The following is a 21,408-nucleotide window of genomic DNA, read 5'->3' as shown; positions in this document are numbered from 1 at the left end:
CACCAACACCTTCCACCCCAACCTTCAGTTCACCTGGGCCATCTCCAGCACATCCCTCACCTTCCTGGACCTCTCAGTCTCCATCTCAGGCAACCAGCTTGTAACTGATGTCCATTTCAAGCCCACCGACTCCCACAGCTACCTAGAATACACCTCCTCCCACCCACCCTCCTGCAAAAATTCCATCCCCTATTCCCAATTCCTCCGCCTCCGCCGCATCTGCTCCCACGATAAGACATTCCACTCCCGCACATCCCAGATGTCCAAGTTCTTTAAGGACCGCAACTTTCCCCCCACGGTGATTGAGAACGCCCTTGACCGCGTCTCCCGCATCTCCCGCGACACATCCCTCACACCCCGCCCCCGCCACAACCGCCCCAAGAGGATCCCCCTCGTTCTCACACACCACCCTACCAACCTCCGGATACAACGCATTATCCTCTGACACTTCCACCATTTACAATCCGACCCCACCACCCAAGACATTTTTCCATCCCCTCCCCTGTCTGCTTTCCGGAGAGACCACTCTCTCCGTGACTCCCTTGTTCGCTCCACACTGCCCTCCAACCCCACCACACCCGGCACCTTCCCCTGCAACCGCAGGAAATGCTACACTTGTCCCCACACCTCCTCCCTCACCCCCATCCCAGGCCCCAAGATGACATTCCACATTAAGCAGAGGTTCACCTGCACATCTGCCAATGTGGTATACTGCATCCACTGTACCCGGTGCGGCTTCCTCTACATTGGGGAAACCAAGCGGAGGCTTGGGGACCGCTTTGCAGAACACCTCCGCTCAGTTCGCAACAAACAACTGCACCTCCCAGTCGCAAACCATTTCCACTCCCCCTCCCATTCTCTTGATGACATGTCCATCATGGGCCTCCTGCACTGCCACAATGATGCCACCCGAAGGTTGCAGGAACAGCAACTCATATTCCGCCTGGGAACCCTGCAGCCATATGGTATCAATGTGGACTTCACCAGTTTCAAAATCTCCCCTTCCCCCACTGCATCCCTAAACCAGCCCAGTTCATCCCCTCCCCCCACTGCACCACACAACCAGCCCAGCTCTTCCCCCCCACCCACTGCATCCCAAAACCAGTCCAACCTGTCTCTGCCTCCCTAACCGGTTCTTCCTCTCACCCATCCCTTCCTCCCACCCCAAGCCGCACCCCCAGCTACCTACTAACCTCATCCCACCTCCTTGACCTGTCCGTCTTCCCTGGACTGACCTATCCCCTCCCTACCTCCCCACCTACACCCTCTCCACCTATCTTCTTTACTCTTCATCTTCGGTCCGCCTCCCCCTCTCTCCCTATTTATTCCAGTTCCCTCCCCCCATCCCCCTCTCTGATGAAGGGTCTAGGCCCGAAACGTCAGCTTTTGTGCTCCTGAGATGCTGCTTGGCCTGCTGTGTTCATCCAGCCTCACATTTTATTATCTTGGAATCTCCAGCATCTGCAGTTCCCATTATCTCTGATACACTTGCTGAGCTTTTCTTTTTCCAGCAACTTCTGTTTTTCATTCTGATTTCCAACATCCTCAGCTCTTTCGTTTTTTTATAGAATGAGTTGGATCTTGCGGTTTGACTGCGATAAAAGAGCGCAAAGCAAATGTTTATTAGAATAGGTTCAGCACTTGGGCAGTTTGAACAAGCTGCTCGGACCGAATCGCAACTTTTAATATTTCTGCTGTTTTGTTATAGCTGCTTGTGGGGGGTTTTACCCTGTCCCTTACTATCCTGCTTCCTATCCCCGACGGTTTTTTTTCTTATGGATCCCCTTTATTATGGATCCGCCCTTGACCTCCCTCAAAGCCTTCCTCCACAAGGCAAGAAAACGCTGCCTTCTTTCTAACAAATCAATAGATGAGCTGCCGAAAACGTTAAATGAATACTGGTCTCAGCGGAGAGGCAAAGAGATCTAACTTTCCATGATATCCAAAAGAACTGAAACAAGAGCAGGCACCCATCCCTTCCTCCCAACCCAAGCTGCACCTCCATCTCCTACCTACTAACCTCATCCCACCTTCTTGACCTGTCCGTCTTCCCTGGACTGACCTATCCCCTCCCTACCTCCTCACCTATACTCTCCTCTCCACCTATCTTCTTTTCTCTCCATCTTCGGTCCGCCTCCCCCTCTCTCTCTATTTATTCCAGTTCCCTCTCCCCATCCCCCTCTCTGATGAAGGGTCTAGGCCCGAAACATCAGCTTTTGTGCTCCTGAGATGCTGCTTGGCCTGCTGTGTTCATCCAGCTTCACACTTTATCATCCAGGAAGGACAAGAGTTTCATTTATCACATTTTGCAACAATATGCCAAAGTGATTGTCGCACTATGACTTCCTTTGGAACACGAGGGCCTGCAGATCCTCTAGCCTGCTCAATTACTCATTAGAGTATGAAACAAAAACAGAAATCGCAGAAAACTCAGCACATCTGACATTTTCTGTGAAGTGAAAGCATTGTTCATGTTTCAAGTCCAGTACCCTTATTCAGAACCTCAAACTCATCAGCTTATGGCTAAACTGAACCTGAATCCACACTACCATACACATGGCCATAGTTTCATAGTCTTTAATATGCTTTTCAAACAAAAAAAAGTCAATCTTAGTTTTAAGATTTTCTGTTGATCTAGCCTCAATAATGTTCTGGGGGAGTGTCTAAATAGTTTTCAAATTCCCTTTGTGTATAGAAATGTTTCCTGACATCAGTCTTGACTGGTGTACAGAGTACCTATCACCACCATTCCGCCTCCTTCCCCCACCCGGCTTATCTGCAGCTCCCCCTAACCCCACATCCAGTCCTGTAGAAGGGTAATACCCAAAACATTGACTGCTTGCTAGCGGGCCCAGAGAATTCTATTCCAGAAAATACACTGAAGAAATTCACTGCCTTTGGTACTCGAGTTGTTTTGCTTCTAACAGCCCATGTGAAGATTAAAATCTCCCATTATAACAACGCTGTTACAGTAATAATTTTTTTTCAAACTTGTATTGCCATACTCTGCTGTTCTATTATTACAATCAAAATGTCAATGAACAACTTTCTCCAAAGAATGACACTGTTTTTGTTCCTCAGTTCTACCCATAGAGTAACCACTACCTGATCAGCTTTACTGATATCCGTTGTAAAGCTGTAATAGTGTTCAAAATTAACATTGCTATGTCATAATTTATAACTAGGAATATTTATCTCACATATTGCAAATAACTTTCAGTCGTAACTACTATATCATGTTCTTTGAACTGGATTTACACTTCTACATCACAACAGAGTACAATGACATATTATGTGAGCAAAACAAAGGCAGTTGCAATCATCTTCAGTGTTGGAAAATAATATCATGGATGAGGCAATAATAATGGTATACGGTTGAATGTGTGACTGTCATCAACTTGTCCTTCATTCATAGTTATAATATTTTTAATTAGTTTTATTCAAAATTATTACATCCTGAATCTGGACTTTTGGTGATCACCCATCACAACATTCCTGTTCCATTTTATTTCAATGAGACTGGACATGAACTTGGATGTCAGGCTTGAAAAGATATTTCAATATAGCTTATCGCTCAATCCCTTCCAGAGAGTTTTCAACACTTTTGTATTGAAGATCAGCTCTGAGGAAAAAATGGTCAATTACTTGGTCTTTTACATATAAGATTGTAAATAAGCAGATAAAGGGATACAGCAAGTCTCTCTTCTCTCTTCAAGTTCTGCTGCATTCCTGAAAAGTGTAAATTTTAGTAAAACAAGCTGAATTAAACCAGATTTTTCCCATTAAAGACAGTGAAACAGCAGGTTCTTCTAGATTTTTCTCACCATTAAAACATTATAACTGGAAGTTAAAATGCCACATGTTGCTGACTTCCCATATGGTGAATGAAATAACGCTTAAATAGAATAAAGTTTGAAATGTAAAAGAAATATGCTAACTTTCTACTTGGCTCCTCTCAACCATCTATAAACATAGAACATTACAGCACAGTACAGGCCCTTCGGCCCTCGATGTTGTGCCGACCTGACATACCGATCTCAAGCCCATCTAACCTACACTATTCCATGTATGTCCATATGCTTATCCAATGACGACTTAAATGTACCTAAAGTTGGCGAATCTACTACCGTTGCAGGCAAAGCGTTCCATTCCCTTACTACTCTCTGAGTAAAGAAACTACCTTTGACATCTGTCCTATATCTTTCACCCCTCAATTTAAAGCTATGCCCCCTCGTGCTCACCGTCACCATCCTAGGAAAAAGGCTCTCCCTATCCACCCTATCTAACCCTCTGATTATTTTCTATGTTTCAATTAAGTCACCTCTCAACCTTCTTCTTGCTAATGAAAACAGCCTCAAGTCCCTCAGCCTTTCCTCGTAAGACCTTCCCTCTGTACCAGGCAACATCCTGGTAAATCTCCTCTGCACCCTTTCCAAAGCTTCCACATCCTTCTTATAATGCGGTGACCAGAACTGTACGCAATACTCCAAGTGCGGCTGCACCAGAGTTTTGTGCAGCTTCACCATAACCTCTTGGTTCCAGAACTCGATCCCTCTATTAATAAAAGCTAAAACACTGTATGCCTTCTTAACAGCGCTGTCAACCTGGGTGGCAACTTTCAAGGATCTGTGTACATGGACACCGAGATCTCTCTGCTCATCTACACTACTAAGAATCTTACCATTAGCCCTGTACTTTGCCTTCCGGTTACTCCTACCAAAGTGCATCACCTCACACTTGTCTGCATTAAACTCCATTTGCCACCTCTCAGCCCAGCTCTGCAGCTTACCTATGTCTCTCGTCACTATCCACAACTCCACCGACCTTAGTGTTGTCTGCCACTTCACACTCCCAAACTCTCGCTTCAGCAAATGTTCTGGGAATGGGCAACAGGATCCTGGACTTTATAGAGACAGGAGTTGAGTTCAAAAGCAATGATGTTATTGCAAACTTTTATAAAGTATTCGTTCAGCCTCAAGTGAAGAATTGTGTCCGATCCTGAGCACCAGACTTTAGGAAGAAAGGAGAGGTATTACACAGAAAGCACAATGCAAGCATTATTGCAAGTATGAGGAACTTCAGCTGTGTTGATAGATGGGAGAAGCTGCAGCTGATCTTGGAGAAGTAAAGGTTGAGAGGACATTTGACAGAGATCTGCAAAATCACGAGGGATCTCTAGGTCGGTAAGAAACTGTTTCCGTTGATGGAATAATCAAAAATCAAGGGACACCAAAAGAAGAAATGGCAACATGATAAAAAGCTTATTTTTGGACAGTGAATGGTTAGGATCTGGGACGCACTGCTGGAGAGGCTACTGGAGGCAGATTCCATCATGGCTTTCAAAAGAAAATTGGTAAATTAACTGAAGTGAAACAAAAGGGTCATGGGGGAAATTGGGCTATTGGTATTAGATAAATTGCTTTTCAGAAAACCAGCACAGACACAATGGGTTGAATATGGTTCAAGAAGCAATGAGCCTAACATTGATCCTTGGGGAAACGCATCTTCATCCCTCTGTCTGAAAATCTGTTCACCACTGCTATTCTTTATTTCCCATCACTCTGCTACTGTTCCTTTTATTCCATGGATTTCAACTTTGTCCTTAAGCATGTTGTGAGGCGCTTTATCAAATGCGTTTTGCAAGTCCCCATACACCACGTCAACCTTCACCAACTGTATTACTTCATTAAACAACTCCAGAAAGTTAACTAAACACAATTTTCCCTCAGCAAATCTGTAGTGGCTTTACTGTTTGACTAACCTGATGAGGCTCTATGACGAAGTAAAAGATAAGGTTTTTGTATATGGTTTTTGAATTCATATGATAAAGTGCCACATATTAGACTTGTTTAGCAAAATGAAAGCTCATAAGATTATAATAGCTGTGATAGGATGAATATGAAGCTACTTAACAGACAGAAAATAGACAGTATTATGAACAGAGATAGTAGGAACTGCCGATGCTGGAGATTCTGAGATAACAAGGTATAGAGCTGGATGAACACAGCAGGCCGAGGAGCAGGAAAGCTGACTTTTCGGGTCTAGACCCTTCTTCAGAAAATCATTTTCTGAAGAAGGATCTGAGCCTGAAACATCAGCTTTCCTGCTCCTCTGATGCTGCTTAGCCTGCTGTGTTCATCCAGCTCTACACCTTGTTATCTCAGTATTATGAACAGTTTTCGCTCAAATGGGGGGAAAGAATACACTTCCCCAGGAATCCATTTAGGGACCATTGTCCTCTGATAAATTAATTTGGGCTTGTGTTTTCAGAGGATAATTTCAAAATTTGCAGATGACAATAAGGAAGATGGTCATAGACTTTGGAAAGACATAAAATGATGAATGGGATGACGTAAGTAAGACTAAATGTACTTAAAGAAGTGTGAAGTTGTACATTTTGGTGGGGAAAATGAAAAGGCGTTACAAACTAAGAAATGTAATGTTAATACGGAATCATAAACAGAGAAAAATCTAGAAACCTGTGCACATTTTTTTTGGAGGTAGCAGGACACATTGAGAGCTTGTTCACAAGTATTGGTGATATTTGGATTTATTACTGGAGACACAGAATACAAAAACAAGAATGTTACGCTAAAGCATTATAAAGCATTATCAGCCAGAATATTGTCTGCCACTTTGGGCATGACACACTGGGAATAATGTCAAGATCAGAGAGAGGATACAGAGGAAATTGACAAAAATGTTACCGGGGTGAGATATTTTAGATACCTGGAGAGATTGGAGTAACAATTTGTTCATACAGCAGAGTTGGTCAAAAGGAAATTTGATAGAGATGCTCAAAATCATGAAGCGTTTTGTATAATAATTAAGGATAAACATTTTTCATTGGTAGAAGGATTGACAACAAGGTGATAAAGGCTGGGCAAAAGTACTAGAGTACCATGAAAAAAATATTTTTCTACCATGCATTATATTGATCTAGAGTGCGCTGTATGAAAGGATGATCAAAGCAAGTTCATTTTCGAAGGAAAAGGTGAATACTTGAACAGAACAAAATGACATGACGAGAGGGAATGAACAGGCATGAGGTAAATTGAATGGCTTGAGGGAAAAGCCACCACAGCGCAATGTGCCAACAAGTTTCTTTGATATATAATGCTATCATTCAAGGTGGGATCAGTATTGGATTGCTCTACCAAAGAGCTGGTGCAATTAAAATGCACTGAATGGTCTTTTTCCATTTTAACCATTTCTGTCATGCTATAATTATTTATTATTTGGTTTCTCACAGTTCCAAAGCAGGAATTAAAATTAGAATGTGATAGGCAGATGTCAAGTATAATGAACATTACAAGAAACATGTGAGTTAATGTAAAGACACAAATAAATGGGATTTTGAACTTTTTCCAATGTAACTATGGGAACATTAAGTGTTCAATTGCAAACAGTGGGGGAGAAATTGGCTCTGTAGTTCAATTTATTATTTAGACTCTATGGGTGAGGTCTTCTAAACCATAAAATTTGCATCAGTGATAAACGTACTCAGTCTAAAGGGAAATATGCCAAAAGAAATCTTGGCCAGAGCAGTCTCCTTTTTGAGTATTCAAAAATTCAAAAGCATTCTCTTCCAGCTCATTCTTATGCACTAGCTCCCGCAAGAAAGAGAGAATTGTGTCTATCGGTGTCCTGCATTACATTTGACAGATGTGGATGTCATGGTAGAATAGCTGCTAGATGTGTCAGGGGGTTGGGGGTAGGTGGGCAGGGTATGGCTAAGTTGGAGGTATTAGGCTTTCAACAGGCTAAGCACGTTAGGGAGAGGTGAAATGTTTGAATGTTAGGATTGCATCCTGATTGATTGATAGATGTGACGGGGTTAGGTGAACTGGGCAATGAATGAGGCTAACAATGTGATTAGAAGGATATTCCATTTGAAGATGAAATCATTTTTTTGACAATTCATGTGAGGTCATTAAAGTTCTTCCTGCGTGGCACCACCTTCTCAGAACAGCACTCTTGGTCTTCAATACAGTCTCCATGCCAAAAATGGCCCAATCGATCAGCAGCCTCTCCCTTTGCTGTATAAAATGGTATCCCTATGTCTAAATCTGTTGCTTGAGTCCTGGTTCTGATGAGTGCAAGACGAAAACCCACAACTTATTGTCTTCTTTTAGCAATGTAAGTTCATTACATCTTCTTAATGCCTCCTGAGTAATGTTTGCTGTAGGTTTGGGCAGTTGCTCAACAACATGAAAGTCCCCATGCACGCTGCACACAAGTTGGCCCTCTTAACTTACTATGCACATATTAATTTAAATTTAAGGGGACCATAGATTGAAGAGTTTAGTTTATTGCCACCAAAACTGCAGGGGTTATATGCTCCACCTATGTGGTCAAAGTGTCCATAAGGTCATTGCCAATGACACATTAATCAGTTGCCTACATTAAAGAATCAGAGCAATAGGATGAATGTTTTGCAAATATTTCAAAGGAATCCAAATCCTGGGATTGTGATTTACTTGCTGCTCCACTCCAAACAGATGTGCATCCAGCTGCTGATGGCCTTCTGGCTCCCTCCCACTTAATGCTGTACTGCCTTGCTGTTTACTCAGGAATGAGGGAGCAAGGCAATAATTGGGGAGAGGAAGTGAGGATATTGGTCACAGAGTGACCAGGGAGATAGCAAGCAAGGTCTCAGTTGGGGCACCAAACTGGACGTAACGAGGCAGTGAGAGCCCAAGCAAAGTAGGATAGCCAGGTGCCAGAGATATCACGTGAAATCGCAGAGCAAGAGGCCAAGTGGAGTGAGCAGTAATGAGGCTTCCTTACAGGTCAGTGGCATCATGCATCATAATTTGGGTGGAGATGGCATCCGTGTCCGGCTTCAGGCTCACAATGATGATGTCAGTAGTGCCAACTTCCTCTGCCAGTGTGGTGGCAGAACATGAAAAATGTTACAGAGAATGTTACTCCTGAGCACATGTCTGAACAACACCTTACCCCTCTCCAAATACAAAACACCTCTCTTCCTTTCCTCCTCTCCCATGGCCTTCAGTGTTCTGCTAGCAAATCATACTATTACATAGTCAGCCATTCTCCAGTCTTTTGCAGCACAGATTCAGTTCATAGAGACCTCCTGCCACTTCTTCCAGCAACAGTTCATCTCCTGTTCAAGAGCTGCAGGATATCTTTACTTTGCACTACTTGCTTGTAATATCAGGGTTGGTGCAGATGCATGTAGCCAAAAGCAGATAGCTCTGATTGAACACAGGCAGTAGGTAAAATGATAGGCATACGAATTTAACGTACAACCTGTACAGCATTCACCACAGACATTTTCAGATCTTATCCAATTTAACACCTAATGTCTGCGGTTCCATTTAGAACACTGCACTGCACCACTTCATCTTTTGCTTCAGACACATCTGCAGCAGACCTTCTGCATCTTACCTTACACACGCAACAGTTCTTCACCTCTTTGAAACTTGTTCTTAGAACACAAATACATTCTTCCACAGCCCAACCACGCAGAAGGTAATGTCAGAACATAACAACGCTTAAAATCTAATGAAGAGGTCAAGCTAGTTGAGGGAGGGGTGCAAGGAAAATCATAATTTTGATAAGTATAAAGGGTTTTTATCTATTAATATCATAGCTAGCTTCTTGAATTATTCGTGGGATCATATTGGTTGCCAAGTTATTCTTGGGCATAAATGGTACTTGTTGGGGAAACAGCAAAAATTGGAAAATCTCTTTTCATAATTCAATGTCATTTCTCTTCCAGTATTGTTGTCTTTTAAGTTAATCAGAATTTGTTCATCAAAATGAGGTGTAAGCCAATTTTGTTCAAATGCACATTAATGTTGGTGGATAACCATTTGAGACTGTTCTAAGTTCTGAGGAAAAGTCACGGGACCCAAAACGTTAACTGATCTTTTTCTTCACAGATGCTGCCTGACCTGCTGAGCTTTTCCAGCAACTTCTGTCGTTGTGTGAAGCTTTTCTGACAGTTGTCATTGGGTCAACTCCTAAAATCCCAATGAAATATCTACATCCTTCTTGAGGATTTATTCTGTACCTCTGACCAATGCACTTCTTGTGATTAAAAAGGTAGTACAGAATTTAGTTTAAGCATGAAATCCAATAACTTCATTATTAAGATTGCTTAATTGTAGAAATGAAAAGTTTGGAAATTGAGTCACATTCTGCTTCAGTTCTTAAACTTTCTTCTGCGATTTAGGAAAGATTTTAGAAACTTAGAAATTCTTTAATCAGATTCATACAATACTCAAGAAGAGGGATAAGAATCCTTCTTTTTCCAATGAAACACACAACTTCATTTTATTAACTTTGTTTTTCTCTTGTACAGTTTCATGTTCCTTTTGTTGTACCTTCAACTTCTTTTTTCCTTCCATATGCTTGGCGCCCCCAGTTGTAAATTAAGGGTTACAGTTTAAACTCAAATCTCAATATTTATTTGTCCATTTGAGGCTTTAACCAAAATGGCAACAGAAGACAGTCTGGTGTATTAATTCAGAAAACTTTACTTGAATCATGCATATCAAAACAGTGTAACAATTTTACAAGCTTACTGTAACCTTCACTTTCCAGTTCAGCTTAAGGCAAAGGATGGATTCACCACCTTGGACTCTCTCCAACGCCTCAGGGTCTTCTGCATCCAATTCAATGGCAGCATAGCTTCAAACTTAGTATGGACCCTGGTCAATGAAAGCTGCTGCTCAATAACTCTCAGAAGAAGCGTCCCAACCCAAAACGTCAGCTTTCCCGCTCCTCTCATGCTGCCGGGCCTGCTGTGTTTCTCCAGCTCCACACTGTGTTATACATGACATTGATCATTTGTTCTTTCTTAGGGGCCATTTGTTCGGTGTTGTCTATTTGTTTCTGTAGTTACGGATGTCTGGAATGAGCTTTTGTTTTAATTTTCATCTTTTAAATTGGAGACTGGGCAAGTTTGCTGTAGCTTCAACACTAAATAAACCTAATACAGAAGATCACAAATTACTAATGTAAACTAAACATAAATTGCTGGAGAAACTCATGAGGTCTGGCAACATTTGTGGAGACAAAGTAGAATTCACATTTTGGGTCCAGTGATTCTTCATCAAAACCAGAAGCGATGAAGAATTGAAAGAGCTGAGAGGATGTTACCTCTCCTTACTTACCTTTGAAGTTTGGACATTCTCACAACTTGGATTTGATAATGGAAATTAGATGCTTAGGGGTCTCCCACCAATTGTCCTGTAATTCTAAAACATTTCTGTATTGACTTCATTCTATTTGTAATCTTGTCAAGTAACACTAAGCAGAGTCACATGATGTTAAAGTACTAAATCTACATTGGTTACAATTAAGCTGAATAATATAATACTACATTAGTCAATTGATATACTTAAATTGTACGAATATAACAAAATAAAAATGAAATGTCATCTTCCTTGCTGGTCCCATACAATGTGTCGAAGAGGAGTTGTAGTATGTGACAGCTTCCCTGAGCAAACTGATCATAAGGTTTGACTCCTAATATCTGCTAAATCTTACATGTTTTCTGTGACGCACTTACTCTGTGAGTCACAGAAAACATGCTCCCATCAATCTTAGTATCCTGAGGTGAAGAATGGAAAGGAATTCTCTGGAATTCCTGCTGCACACTATTCCCTATCTTTGTAAATTTAAATTTTAAATGAAGGAAATTGACAAGGTGTATACTGAAAGGCTATTTTTTCATATGGGAATGACTGGAACTCAATGACCAGGTTTAAAAATAATGGGCTTCCATCTAAGGCAGAGATGAGTAGAATTCTTTTTCTCTTAGATGGTCTTTGGTCTGTGGAATTCTCTGCCCAACGGATCAGTGGTTGCTGGGTAATTGAATATTTTTTGGGCTGAGTTAGATTCTTGATTGGATGTCGAAGGGTAAGAGGATAGGCAGGGGCGTGCAACTGAGGTCACAATGGGACCGACCATAACCTCAACAGTTTGGTGGGTCAAATGCATTCTCCTAATCCTGATGTCTATATTCACGGAAAAGTTATGTGGTTCAGCATGTGAGACAAAATTCAGATTTGGTTTGTAATGTTTTCCACAAGTGAGCAAATAATATCAATGACTTCCATTTATATAAAGTCTTTACTATGGTAAATTGTCCTAAATGGCTTTACAGGGCCATTATGTAAAAGGCAGCACTGATTCAAAGAATACGATGAACAGATGGCAAAAAAACTTAATCAAAGAACTCGGGGTATAAAGAGCATTTTAAATGAGGAGAGAGAAATGGGGACATGGAAAGTTTCAGAGATGGAATTCCAGAGTTTAGGATCCAGTCAGTCGAATAGAAGGTATGGCTGCCAAAGTTCAAAGCAATGTGCAGATTGTTGTAGGGTAAACCTCACTAAGCAAGTCCGTCAAGATTGGGGTTGTAAATATGAATTGAATTGGACTGTGAACCAAGGGAAATTGGTGACCATAGAGTGGGTGGGTGGAGGAAATTTGGTACAAGTTGAGCAAAATTTTTGGATGAGTTCAAGTTTATGGAATCGATAAGGTGGCGAGGAACGTTATTCCACACAGGGAACTGGCACCTCTACCAAAGGCCAGCAAATCACATCAGTGAAGAAAATGAACACACACCAAAGAAATTGACCAAACATCCTCAGACAGCACCTTCCAGTCTGATGATCACCTCCATCTAGAAGGACAAGGGCAGCAGTTATATGGGAACACCACCACATTCAAGTTCCTCTCCAGGCCACTCACATTGCTGACGTGGAAATACATTGCCATTCCTTCACTGTCACTGGGTCAAAATCCTGGAATTCCCTCCCTAATGGCATCATGGGTCAACCCACAGCAGGAGGATTAGATTAGATTCAATTCCCTACAGCGTGGAAACAGGCCCTTTGGCCCAACAAGTCCACACTGCCCCTTGAAACATCCCACCCAGACCCAACCCCCTATAACCCACACACCCCGAACACTATGGGCAATCTAGCATGGCCAATCCACCTAGCCTGCACATCTTTGGACTGTGGGATGAAACCGGAGCACCCGGAGGAAACCCATGCAGACACGGAGAGAATGTGCAAACTCCACACAGACAGTCGCCCGAGGCTGGAATCGAACCTGGGTCCCTGGTGCTGTGAGGTTGCAGTGCTATCCACTGAGCCACCGTGCCGCCCCTGGGCAGTGGTTCGAGGAGGAAGCTCATCACCACCTTCTCAAGGGCAACTAGGGATGCCCACATCCCACAAACGAGTAAATAAAAAGATACACTACCCCCCCAAATCAATGATACCCACAATTTGTAATAATTGCGCAAAAGCAGCAGCTATTGAATGTTAACACAGTAGTGCTTTCTCAACACTTTTTTTTCATAATATTAAGATACCGCCAATGCTTAAGTCCTCGAATATAAATAAAAACAATGCTGCTGGATATAGTGTCGGCCGTATCAGTGGGCAGAAACGAGAGTAAATCGCTGTATTAACACTGGCTGATATCTGGTCTGACATAAGGCTTTGCCATAGATATTGATTTTTCTGGTGACACTGCACTCACACCTAGCCTCTGGATTTTATTTTGAAGACGAAATGTCTTGTTAACTAAGACAACAAAGCCAACCCATTTCAGGGGGTGAGCGCTAACACGAGGCTCAGAAGCTAACACCCCACCCCTGGGGGAGGGTCACGCAGCTTCCAGGCTGTTGCCAATTTGTGGCTGGGATCGAGCTGCTGGAGTGGACCTTGGTCGTGGACAGGGAGAGGCTGCGAATCTGGCTTTTCGCTGCAGCTCGAGAACTTCCTTTTGAGAGAAAGCACGCCTGACCCAGAGCTTTCAAGCCCATTTCCTTCTCGCCGGCAGAAGGTAAAGAAGCAGAGGGCCGGGGCTCGAAAGGAATTGGCATTGAGGCGATAATATACCGACTGGTGTGTTCGTGCTCAGGCTGCTTTAGCCCGAGGGAGGACAGCCAAGGGAATGAATGCAGATGAGGGTGAGAATTGGCATTTGACGTGCTAAAGTGCACTCGTCAACCTTTGTGCTGAAAGGCACCCTCGTGTACATACTGGACTTCGGATATTTGGCTGTGGGTCTAACGTTGCAGCGTGATGGTTTAGTTACTTTATGGAAGATTAGCTAATGTGCATCAGTTGCAGTAGGGCGCTGCGATTCTGTTTATTTTTGTGGTTGGCATTGTCCCTGCATACTGCCATGAAATCAGGAATGTCATTAACATTTGTGCAAACGCCTCTTCAGGGCAGGCATTAAAACCTTTAACTCCAGATGGAACTGCTACAGTGACTAATGGGCGGTAGTGGAGGAAAGTTTTTTTCCAGAGCTGGCCAGTTGTTTCAAGGGTAGGGGTTGATCCTAGGAGACGAAGGGTTAATTGACCTTTCAGGAATTTTTACGTGAAAATTGCGGCTCGGTGCAGTCGAGAAACGTGTGGCAGCATAGTTTCCTTTGTTGGGTGTCTGTGTAAACATTTGTTCTAGTTAATAAACAAAATCGATATGCTGTAACAAAGCAATTCCCCGCAATTCTCCGGCAACATTGTTAACTGTGCAGTGCGAGATTTGAAGAGTTTTGTTGTTGGAGTCATTCCTGGTGGACAAAGCTCTTTTGGTCTCTTCAAGCAAGGAAGCTCTTCTCAAACTGGAACACACAAACCAGTTTTTTTTGTTTTTTCTCTTCCACAAGGCGCTGCATTCCTTGAAAATTCCTCGAAATGGAAGAGATCGGGAACGCGGTGCAGAAGAAAACTGCTGATCTAGAGCACGTGGCCGAGGTTTTAATCACAGGGGAGCAGCTACGGTAGGATTACTAGTTTGTGGACGATTTCCAGTGCTATTTCCATCCTGTCACATCGTATCTAGCTACAATTCACACTATTCAGTACTTCAGATTTTTACTGTCGGTGTTTTGTCTTTCCGATTACTTCGGAGTGCAGCCGGAATGTTTTCGTCATGGGGAGTGTACTTATAGTAAAAGGCCTTTGGAACGGGGATCATTTCTGAACTACAGAAATCGGACGAAGTTGATGCCTTCTCTCCTGTTTCCTTGCTCGGAAATTCGAAGTAAAATAGTTTAGTGTGACCCTTCTATCGCGGGTCTTTGAACATGCGGTGTCGTATTCTCATTTGCAGAGTACCAAATGCATGATTTTGTAAATAACTTTTCTCGCCTGCCCATTCCTAATTGTCCTTGAGAAGGTGGGGTGGTGACTAGCCTTTTTGAACCGCTGCAGTCTGTTTGACGTAGTAGATCCATAATGCTGTCAGAGAGAGAGCTCCAGGGTTTTGACCCAGTGACAGTGAATGAAGGATGATTTATTTCCAAATCTGCTTGGAGTGGGAACTTGCAGGTTGTGGTGTTCCCATATATTTGCTGTCTAAGGAGCCTCAGTCGATTTCTGCAGTGCACTCTGTAATTGGTAAACACTACTGTCATTGTGTGTCTGTGGTGGCCAGAGTGAATGTTTTGTGAATGTGGTGACAAACAGATGCCACTTGGAGTACCTTGGATGGTGTCAGACTTCTTGAGTGATGTTGGAGCTGCATTTATCCAGCCAAATGGTGAGTATTCCCTCATACTCTTGACTTGTGCTTTGTGGGAGATTGGCTTTGGGGAGTCAGGAGGTCACTTAGACATTGCAAGAGTTTTTCAGTATTTATTTGGCTTGTCTAATTCAGTTTCTGGCAAATGGTAAGCCCCATGATTGTTGACAGTGCTGGATTTGGCAGTGGTAATACCATTCAATGTCAAGGGAGGATGGTTATTTCTTGTTTGTTGTGTATTGTCATTACCTGGCATTTCTGTACACAAATGTTATTTGCCAGTTGTCAGCCCAGCAGTAGATATTGTTTCAGTATCTGATGAGTGATGAATGACGAAGAACATTGTACAATCATATCTTGAAGAACCTGAAGTGAATAGAAAGATATTTTAAATTTTTCCTATCTCCTCAAATTTTGGTACATTTCGATTCTATTTGGCATATTTCTATGCTGATGGAAGATAATGAGTTTGCAATCCTTTCAATACAGTGACCCCTTTTTAATTACTTCGCTATTCACTGTAAGCAAAAGAAACAAACAAAAAGCTATTTAAAACAGCATCTGATGCATCTAACTGAAACTCTACAATTTGCTGCTTTAAGATATTTTTCGGCAGGTCATCAATATTGATTTCTGTATGATGTCATCTGATTGTTTGATCTTCATTTCTTTGAATTTGTACCTTCGTTTTTTAAATTTACAGTTTCCTCCCTTGCTTTCATCGATATCCTTGGATGCATCTGATTCAGACTGATGGCCCATTCAGCCTTTTGAATTTTTCTTCTTTTTATGTTTAGTCTGTGCAGTGTTTAAATGACCACTTCTTTCATTGTAACTTGGGCAGCATCAATTTCCTAAGTAAGGGCAAGTGCAGCGTACTCTTTTACTACCTCAGCTATGCCCTCTGCTTTCATGCATAGATTGCCCTAACTGTGTATTGGCCCAATTCTTTCCGATACAAACACTGATATGCCAAAAACAGGATTTTATATTCCCTTCTGCGTTAGCTGTCAGTCTCTTGCCCTGTCTCTCTGCCTTTATTTCTCTTATTTCCTTTCTGAGTTTCACCTGGTTGCCACTTGTATTATCTATTACAAGCAGCCTTTTACTTGCTTCATCTTACGCTTTATCTCTTTAATTATGCAAGGAGTTGGTTTTGCTTGGTCAATGTTCACCCTTGTGACACCATTTTCTACTTAGATTAGTATCACAATTTCTTTAAAGGCAAAGCATTGATTTATTATAATTTTACTTGCCAATTTACCTGGACCTATTGAAATTGACATTCACCCAATTATATATTTTTGCTTTGGATTGCTGCTTGTCTTTTTCAAATCCAGCCCAAATGTAACCCAAATGTTATGATGCACTGGTTGTTATTTCCTAAATGCTCTTCTACTGATATTTGACACACTTGACTCACCTCATTCCCAAGAACCAATCCAACAATGCTTCCTTCCTCATTGGGCAGCACCATATTGGTTGAGAAAATTCTCTTGAACAGGCCATAAAGACTCTTCATTCTCTCTGCCTTTTATATGAATATTTCACAGCCTATATTAGGACAATTCAAGTCCCACATTGTCACTACTCTATAGTATTTCCATGTCTCTTCAAATTTGCCCCTTAGTATCTTCCCCAAAATTCAGTGGCGTACAAATAGATCTAATTGTTTCTTAACTCTGCCAGAAGAGATTCTGACATTGACCCATCTAGGACATGCTGTTGCTCTGTCCAGCACTGTATTATTTTCCATAATCAATACAACTTCCTCGTATCCAGGCATATTTGGAGCCTGGTGTAATCCTTTTTTGAACCCGGTTTGTGCTACCACACCACTATAGTCCCTGGCTATCTGTGCCTGCAGCTCCACAAATCTATTTGTTGGGTTCTGAGTGCTTAGATACAGACATGCACATTCAGCTCAATTTACATCTTGCTGCATTCCTTCATATTCTGACTTTACATAATACATTACTATTTTTGAATCTGATGCTGGTAGTCTGTCAGAATGATTTGCTGATCTTTTTTACTACTTCTTGACCTTTCAGAACTGAAGAAGAATCATATTAGGCTCAAAACATTAACTATTTTTTGCCAGATCTGCTGAGCTTTTCCAGCAATTCCAGTTTTTGTTTTTGAATTTTTCCTGCATTTTGTTTTTATTTCAGATTTCCAGAATCCGTGGAATTTTGTTTTTGTAGCAAATTTGGCAGGTTGATTTATACAAAATATTTTATGTCTGCTGTCATTCATTTCTTCTCTTACTGTAGGGCTAAACTAAATTACTCAGTTTTAATGTAATCTGTTGTCTCACATCCTTGGATTGCTTTCAGAATGGTGATTAATACATGTGTAATATAAATTTAAAAATATCAGAAGCAAAAAGAAACAGATTTTGATCTTTTAAAGTTCTTTCCTTTGTTTCTTTGCTTTGTATGCACTGTATCTAGTGTTTTTGCTTCAACTGTCCCCGATGTTTAAATTAGTACCATTGTTGGCTCCAGTCGGCAATGGATGATATTTGTACAGTGGTCAATTCAAATTGTTTTATGAATTTGCATGGTTAACAATATCCTTGTGCACATCATTTACAACTTCTTTGTTTCCCCTACTGCTGTTGGCTGTAGGTGTGCCACTGTTTCAGGCATGGCAGACAACATTAGAGACCGTTTAAATGGCCAAAAACACTGTCTGGGCTGTTTAAGGCATCAGTTTTAACTCTTACAAAGGTAAACTATAACAGATGCTAGACATACTGTAATAAATAAAAACAAAACAAAAACTGGAAATACTGAGCAAATGAGGCAGCACCTGTGAACAGAGAAACAGTGAATGATTTTGAATGATGGCCTTTCATCTGAACTGGAAATAGTTAGAGATATAGCCTTTGCACTTACTTAAAACGTGCTATGCTTTTCTGATGAAGGGTCTAGGCCCGAAATGTCTGCTTTTGTGCTCGTAAGATGCTGCTTGGCCTGCTGTGTTCATCCAGCTTCACACTTTGTTATCTTGGATTCTCCAGCATCTGCAGTTCCCATTATCTCTGATGTAAAATCACAGTTGTCTACAGTCAATGACACAGTATTCAATAATAAAAGTAAATAGGTGAACAGTCAAAATATTTGTAATTCCTGTTAATTTATTTTCTTGTAAGCCATCGAACTTGCATCTCTCAAGTACCTTACTGAAGTAGCGATCCTTCATATATAAGGTTGTACTATAGGGCTTATCTAGCTTTAATACTTATTTTTTTCCTGCTACTGCAGCGTCTTGGGGAGAAAATTGTTTTCCTGATAGCGACAATCTCACAATAATCTTGACAAAGTGGCTTTTATATACATATCTTCATATAGCTACTGACTTAAGAGAAGCATTGAATATCCATGATTTTTCAGCATGGAATATAAAATGGACTGAGCTTTGTTGCAAGAGTTCCTGTTGACAGCACTATGCTGTGTATATTTCACCTCTCAATGTGGCTGAATCAATTTTTAAATTATTTTTGAGATGTGTTAATAATTCAGGTACCGCATTTCAGATTTAAGTATCACCCTTTGAAAAGAGAGTGAATCACTTGCTGTTGTTCTCTGTCCTCTAATTGACCATGAAATTTTTGTAGGAACTATTAGCTTCATTCTGACCTTTTGAAATGTTCAGCAATTAGACATTGTGGTAAAATCAAGTTTAGCTTTATGCTACAGTAAATTATAACATGCATTGCACAGTACTCACTCCTTATGTAAGAGTTCCCTCTGACTTACAATAGTAATGTCCGGTTGTTCGTAAATTTTTGTAATATTACTTCCAAAATATTAACAAACGGGTGTAAATAACTTTCCTGCCAAGTGGTTGTTCAGTTTTGGCAAGTTGTATGCCAATCGCATTTAGTTAAACCTAATTCTATTCTTGTCTCCCTTCAGTACTGATTAATGTACTTTCAAACAGGGTCATTGAATAACAATGAAGAATAGAAACACTGCCTCTCACCTACAGCTATTAGATTCACGAGAAGTTTTAGAGGTGCAGTTGCCACCACTTAGCGCATTTGAAACACAAATGATTTATCGTTTGTATCAGACCGAAATTGATGGCTCTTAACCATTTGCACTGACATCAAATACAAAGTTGCCATTTGTAGTATTTTAAGCACTTCATGGCAGAAACAGCTGTGTGTTTGTTCACCAATTGCGTTTTATTCTACTTTGTGTTTCTGAACTTCAAGTTCATCATCAGATGTTGAATTACTGTGTTTATTTTGATGCAGTTGATTTACCATCTGTCTGTATTTAAATGTTTAGATTTTGCAAAATAAACCAAACCTTTTAGAATTGCATAGTGCACTATAATTAATTGTTTATAAATTCCTGATTTTAAAATTATAGCTAAGTACACGTAATGTGCATATGTCTTTTTAAAACAATTAGTAAATTGTGATAAAGTGATTTTGAAAATAACAACACATTGTCAGGATTAGGTTTTCAGTTCATGTTAGGAAGCCATACCAATAGATGTAAACTGATGGAGGGTAACTCCAATATGGGCCTGAAAGCCCTTAGTCCATGAAAATAGCACGAACCTGAGCTGCATTGCCTTTCAATTGCAGGACCTTATCTGTCAAGTTGTTCTGGCCATTGTATAGCAGATTAATTGTATTTGCATAAATGAACCTCCTACATGTGTTAGGGACTTTGGTTTCATGTTTCTATGCATCAACTGTTTGTTCTGTCCATGTGGATCCCATACCAGAAGGGAGTTATCCTGGTTCATTCCCGTTGTCATGGTTTAACACTTTTATCTTAACAAACACTACTGAAACTAGACATTCATCTCGTTTGATGGATTTTAGATTGGCTGCAGCAATTGTCTATATAACCAGAACACTTTCTCTTCAATTCCTATTCTCCAGTGTTCATCAGGGATCCTGACAAGATGGGCAAGAAATTGAATAAAGACACAAAGATATTTTAAACTAGAAAGGAGGAAGCAACTAATAAAGTAGTCAAATTTTGAAAACATTAGCACTTCTTGTGCCATTGGACGACATAAGAGACACTTTCATATGTATATAAAAATCTACTAGAGAAGGGAATAGCGCCAGAAGGACTAGGAGTCAGCCAATGTCCTTCTAAAAAGGAAGATAAAACAAGTCCAGGGAATTACAGCATCACTAGATACGAAAACTGATGCAATCTTTTCTCAAAAATGTCCTGTCAGAAATCTAGAAACTGTCATCATGAATTCCAAAACAAAGTCTTGAGGGAACAACGTTATTGAATTATTTTGAAGAATTTACTAAACGTAAATAATGTGAAATATTTGGATTTACAAAAAGGCCTCTTCGGAGATACCCCTTTGTAGGTTTATTAAAAATATGTGGAGTAAAGGGTCAGATAGAAAAATGGGTTGCAAATGGCTACCAAAGAGAAAATCAACATGGGGCTACAAAAAGCAGGAAACAGAGTTCCATAGGGATTGACAATGGAACCAGTGTTCACTGTTTAGCCAAGCAGTTTGGACTCTGGAATTGAAAGTATAATTTCTAAGTTTGTTGGCAACAATAAGTTGGAAGATAAAGCTATACAAAGGAAGAGTTTGACAAAATATAGCAGGATATTAGTAAACCTGCAAAATGATGTGTGATTGCCAAATGAATTTCATTGTTGATAAGTGTGAGGTGTTGCATTTGGTCAGCAAGAACAAGGAGGCCAGATACAGCTGGATAATAAAAACCAAAAGAACGGCAGATGCTGTAAATCAGGAACAAAAACAAAGTTGCTGGTAAAGCTCAGCAGGTCTGGCAGCATCTGTGGAGGCAAAAACAGCATTAACGTTTCGGGTCTGGTGACCCTCAGAACTGAAGTTCCTCAGAGCT

The 21,408-nt window shown here is 41.0% G+C and overlaps 1 protein-coding gene across 4 annotated transcripts in view; it reads left to right on the top strand.

Moving 5' to 3' along the window:
- The first annotated feature begins 13,729 nt into the window (after positions 1–13,729).
- deptor (DEP domain containing MTOR-interacting protein) overlaps positions 13,730–21,408 on the top strand; it is a 72,908-nt gene continuing 65,229 nt past the window's right edge. For 2 of the 4 annotated variants that reach the window (XM_048528403.2, XM_048528401.2), the window contains exons 1-2: positions 13,730–13,969; positions 14,677–14,790. In XM_048528403.2, coding sequence (XP_048384360.1) covers positions 14,705–14,790 — 86 coding nt within the window. In that variant the 5' untranslated portion in view covers positions 13,730–13,969; positions 14,677–14,704. Of the gene's footprint in view, positions 13,970–14,676; positions 14,791–21,408 lie in introns of those variants that run through there. The other 2 variants (XM_048528402.2, XM_048528404.2) reach the window with 2 other exon arrangements.

This window comes from Stegostoma tigrinum, chromosome 5 (assembly GCF_030684315.1).
Source record: "Stegostoma tigrinum isolate sSteTig4 chromosome 5, sSteTig4.hap1, whole genome shotgun sequence".
In the NCBI taxonomy this organism is placed as follows: domain Eukaryota; kingdom Metazoa; phylum Chordata; class Chondrichthyes; order Orectolobiformes; family Stegostomatidae; genus Stegostoma; species Stegostoma tigrinum.
Note: the sequence above shows the minus strand (reverse complement) of the source record. Positions and strands in the feature narration are given on the sequence as shown.